We start from the raw sequence: 4,735 nt of genomic DNA on the forward strand, positions 1-4,735 counted from the left end.
CCACAGTTATCTGCATTCGCTTTGTTGCTAAACTTGTCTGTCCACAGTCCACTCTGCAGTCTCTGGTTTAATCTGCACTGAAGGCTGTTTGTGCCACAGAAACATATTTTCAGACGAGACCATCGGTTGTATATAACAGACGGCCGTAGCCCAACTCTGCATGTTGAAGCCTAAATGTTTTGGCTGCTGCCATGTTGGTTTTTCGACGCCAGCAGTGACCATGTTTAGCTGACCGGGTGCAGTGCTGATGTATCGGGCTATGCTAGCTTCATTAGCGAGCTGCATGCACCATAAACTGCACGGGTCCAATGTTCAGGCACAGATGCCCGCTAACCAGCGCCGAGCAACAGGCTAACACAATAATATCATCAGAGTGCAGCACAAACCTCTGGGCTGGCTGTGCCACACGCGAGCAACATTATTTTACAAATAATCATTAAAACCTGCCAGCGAGCGCTAACAAAGCACAAAAGCAGAGACGACCAGACTGAAGGAAACCTTATGCCAGCACACTGTTCAGTCAAAGAAGACACGCCCACAACTCTAAGTCTTTCCACGTATAAGAGAAATATTCCAACTACTGTATATTTATTATACGAAACAAAATTCATTTTTAAAACCGAAAGTTCTTTTGAGCCAGCTGTGCATCATTTTAGCAGCGTTAAACTGTTTAACATGGGAGTCTGCAGGGACTCACGCTGCAGGGACACACGCTGCAGGGACTCACGCTGCAAGGACTCACGCTGCAGGGACTCACGCTGCAGGGACACACGCTGCAGGGACTCACGCTGCAAGGACTCACGCTGCAGGGACTCACGCTGCAGGGACTCACGCTGCAGGGACTCACGCTGCAAGGACTCACGCTGCAGGGACTCACGCTGCAGGGACGCACGCTGCAGGGACTCAAGCTGCAGGGACTCACGCTGCAGGGACTCACGCTGCAGGGACGCACGCTGCAGGGACGCACGCTGCACGGACTCACGCTGCAGGGACGCACGCTGCACGGACTCACGCTGCAGGGACGCACGCTGCAGGGACTCAAGCTGCAAGGACTCACGCTGCAGGGACTCACGCTGCAGGGACTCACGCTGCAGGGACTCACACTGCAGGGACTCACGCTGCAGGGACTCACGCTGCAGGGACTCACACTGCAGGGACTCACGCTGCAGGGACTCACGCTGCAGGGACTCACGCTGCAGGGACGCACGCTGCAGGGACTCACGCTGCAGGGACGCACGCTGCAGGGACTCACGCTGCAGCCTGCTCCAAGTGGCCACTTAAGGAACTCCAGACTTGGCACCTTCAAATCTGACAAATACATGTGATCAAAACTGTAAAGCTGTGGATATTCCACATATCTGCTGTTGGTCTCCTCTGATTCCTTATAGTCTGTTTGCCCCCCACACACACACTCGGCAGGTTGCTCTTAAACAATGATACCTGGTGTCTCAATGAGATTTACTGTGTAAATAAAGGTGAAATAAAAAAACAGACGTGGCTTATCTTCATTAACCGTTCAGCTCGTGGCTGGAGTTTATTATCAGCCTTCTTGTTTTTGATAAGAGGCTCCGATTTATTGTCAGCTGACTGACTGAACAGCGTGCTGTGGAAACCCAGCTACTCCAACCAAACGCTGCACCCACTGATTTCTGGGAAAGAGGACTAATCATCCACTGCTGAAAAGCCGCATCTTCTTAACACCTGACATTACTCACTCACTATTTCAGCAGCTAAAATATATCAAAGGTAACTGTTGGGAAGCAGTAATGTAACAAAGTGTTCTGCAGGTTACCTCTGTGGGCATCTTGTTTTCCCAGTAAAGAGGAGGCCTGCCTCCATTGCAGCTCTTTTATAGGCCATTTCCATACAACAAACAGATGCTGCATATTTGACTTTTTTCCTCTACAAATCTTTAAGCCTAACGTGGGGATGCACTTTCCACCCAAAGGCATCACTCGGCCTCAGTGAGTCAGCTTCCCGTTCATGTAAACACAGCTGGTGCAAAAGATACACCTCTGATTAAAGATGAGTTGATGCGGTACATCGTTATCCTCGATGAATGCAGAAAGTCTAACACGTCCGGTCCTTCCCCTCGTTTGTTGATTATGAGCCTATTTACATATTTCAATATGAAGCTCGCCATCACTTCAAAGTTCTCAGTGAGTCAAGCGTTTAAAGCTTTGCCCGCAGCGAAATTAATCTGCGTCATTTTAATCACAAAGCACAGGATTCGCAAATGACAATAATTTAGCAGAGCCCCCCTCAGGAGGAAAGGTCAGCACACAGAGGGGCATTGTCACAAGGATGGATAGCATTTGTGACACCACAGATAAAATCAAACCCTAATCAACTCGCAAACATTTCTTCCTCCTGGTGTAACTAAAGGCTGCGGGGAACAGGGGGCTCATTATCTCCACAAACTGAGATGATGTTCTGCCTAATGCTGTTAACTGTTTTATCTACAAATAACTGCATTATCTACAAGCCCGTTAACCCTCTACAGTGACATCACTGAATCATTAACCCTATCAGCAGCAGCACCTTCAGCTACATGATCAAAGCCTTGATAACAGCGACAAATTGTAAATGGCCTGTATTTATATAGCGCTTTACATATCCAGTCATCCACCCATTCACACACACATTCACACACTGGTGATGGCAGCTACATTGTAACCACAGCCACCCTGGGGCGCACTGACAGAGGCGAGGCTGCCGGACACTGGCGCCACCGGGCCCTCTGACCACCACCAGTAGGCAACAGGTGAAGTGTCTTGCCCAAGGACACAACGACCGAGACTGTCCAAGCCGGGGCTCGAGCCGGCAACCTTCCGATTACAAGGCGAACTCCCAACTCTTGAGCCACGATCGAGGCTAGTAGGTACAATTTATTCTACTACTAGGTAACAAAGGCAGACCAATCAAAGGCTTGTAGAGGATTGGAGGTAAGCCCTGGAGAGTGCTGACCTTGCTTTTTTGAGAGAGGCATTGGTGATGGGCTTATTTTAGGACCCAACCTTTGACCCTTTGGCACAGCACTGTCTTCTTCATTGATTTTTTCCCACACAGAAAGGATCGCCTCGTCTTTTCTTTGCCTTCATTAAATCTTGCTGAAGGTGCATTTGTGTGCTTCTTTCAGCCCACATGGAGCCTCGCCTGTGGCAGAGCTTTGCTGCTTTAATACAAATGATCCATAACATCTTCAAAGCATGCCACAGTTAAAAACATCTTCCACGCTTATACTTTTATTTTTCTGAGTATATTAAATAAAAACCACAGATTTTCAGTGTTGCTGCTGAAATGGATGGAAAATGTCAGCAGCAATAAAACACGGTATAAACTGTAGCGTGTGAAACAACACCGGTGCGGTGCTTTAAAAAGTTAAGCTCGATGCTGAATCACAGGACTGTGGATGTTACACGGACTCCTGCTGTAACACCGCACATCAGCTCCCACAGGCCGAGTGACAGCACAGAAACAGCATTAAAGGTTAGCATGACTGCGCCTCGGGAGCGGAACACAGCACAGGGCGAGAGCACAGGCGTGGATGCAGCCTGCACCGTGACCCGAGCCGCGGCTCAGACTCTGGCTCCAGCGTTATGTCTGGGCGTGAGGGGACAAATCAAACTGCCATCTTTTTTTTAATGGAGATCGACGCTATGTGACACAGATCCGGTCAGACTAAACTGCATTACAGCTAAAAGTAACGCGTGGTATTCGGGCAGAAGGCAAACGCGGGTGTCACAATGAGCAGCCGGAACAGGGCGACGGACAGCCGCCTGTCACCGAGGATGCAGGGACGGATGATAAAGAGGCTCCTGACTCGGGAGTCTTCACACCAGCAGCATCCGAGCTGAAACCCGCAGCTTTCACCGACACACGGACCGTTACGCAGCGACTGCGTCGCTCCTGCCCGGGACCAGCAGCGTTTTCCTCCCAGCAGGCTGGGTGAATCTAAGCGGCTCTTTGGTGAGAATAGCACCGATCACACCAGTACAAACGACGCGGATGGGAAGTGTTTTCTAGTCCAACTGTATTGTCCTCCCATCTGCGCAGAGCGCTCCTCTCTGTCTCCTCTAACCAGCATCACTCTGCTCTGCTGCGGCGAAAATCCCACCGCAGCTCTCCGCGGTTAAAAACAGAGATATTTACCTGCACGGCCGCCATCAGCATCCAAACACGAAGCATTCTGTTCTCGTAAATTTCCTCCTTCCAAAACAGGTAGATGTTTTTTTCAGTTCCCGGTAAAACCCGGCGTCATGAGGAGCCTTCCTCCTTGCACCAGCCCTTCTCTGTGTCTGTCTGCTGTACCCGGCTCAGTGGCACTACAGCCTGCCTGGGACTGGCTCTGGGCCGGCCCCTCTGCGCCTCGGTGTCGCCCTCTAACGGACACAAGGTGCACTCGGGTTAAGGATGTTCAGCGGCTGGTGTCAGAACAAATATGCAGCCAGAGGAACAATTCCGTTTCTTTGTAACTCATAACTTGGAGAACAGAATCTAAAAGCAAAGGCACCGCTCGCTGATAGTTTGTGCTACACTAGAAGAGCACAGCTTTGATGGTCTGTAAAGGTGAGCCATCCTGTTTTTAACTATTTGTAGTACTTGTGTCATTAGAAACCTTTTATACTGTTGCCTGGGAAATGGTTAGCCACACAGGACACAAGTACTGGGGTTCTTAATGTGCAGTTTTATTGTCAATGACGACTGAATAAACAAAAAAATGTCCTTTGACCTT

General features: G+C 49.7%; 1 protein-coding gene across 1 annotated transcript in view; it reads right to left on the reverse strand.

The window, feature by feature from the left end:
• LOC146558973 (cadherin-2-like) overlaps positions 1 to 4,331 on the reverse strand; it is a 109,611-nt gene extending 105,280 nt beyond the window's left edge. The window contains exon 1 of the mRNA XM_085246469.1: positions 4,153 to 4,331. Within this exon, the coding sequence (XP_085102595.1) occupies positions 4,153 to 4,188 (36 nt within the window). The 5' untranslated portion in view covers positions 4,189 to 4,331. The remainder of the gene's footprint in view (positions 1 to 4,152) is intronic.
• Positions 4,332 to 4,735: the final 404 nt, after the last annotated feature.

Source organism: Mchenga conophoros, linkage group LG15 (genome assembly GCF_057382185.1).
Source record: "Mchenga conophoros isolate Kocher_MC1m ecotype Shallow Benthic linkage group LG15, M_conophoros_male_GT1.1, whole genome shotgun sequence".
NCBI lineage: Eukaryota > Metazoa > Chordata > Actinopteri > Cichliformes > Cichlidae > Mchenga > Mchenga conophoros.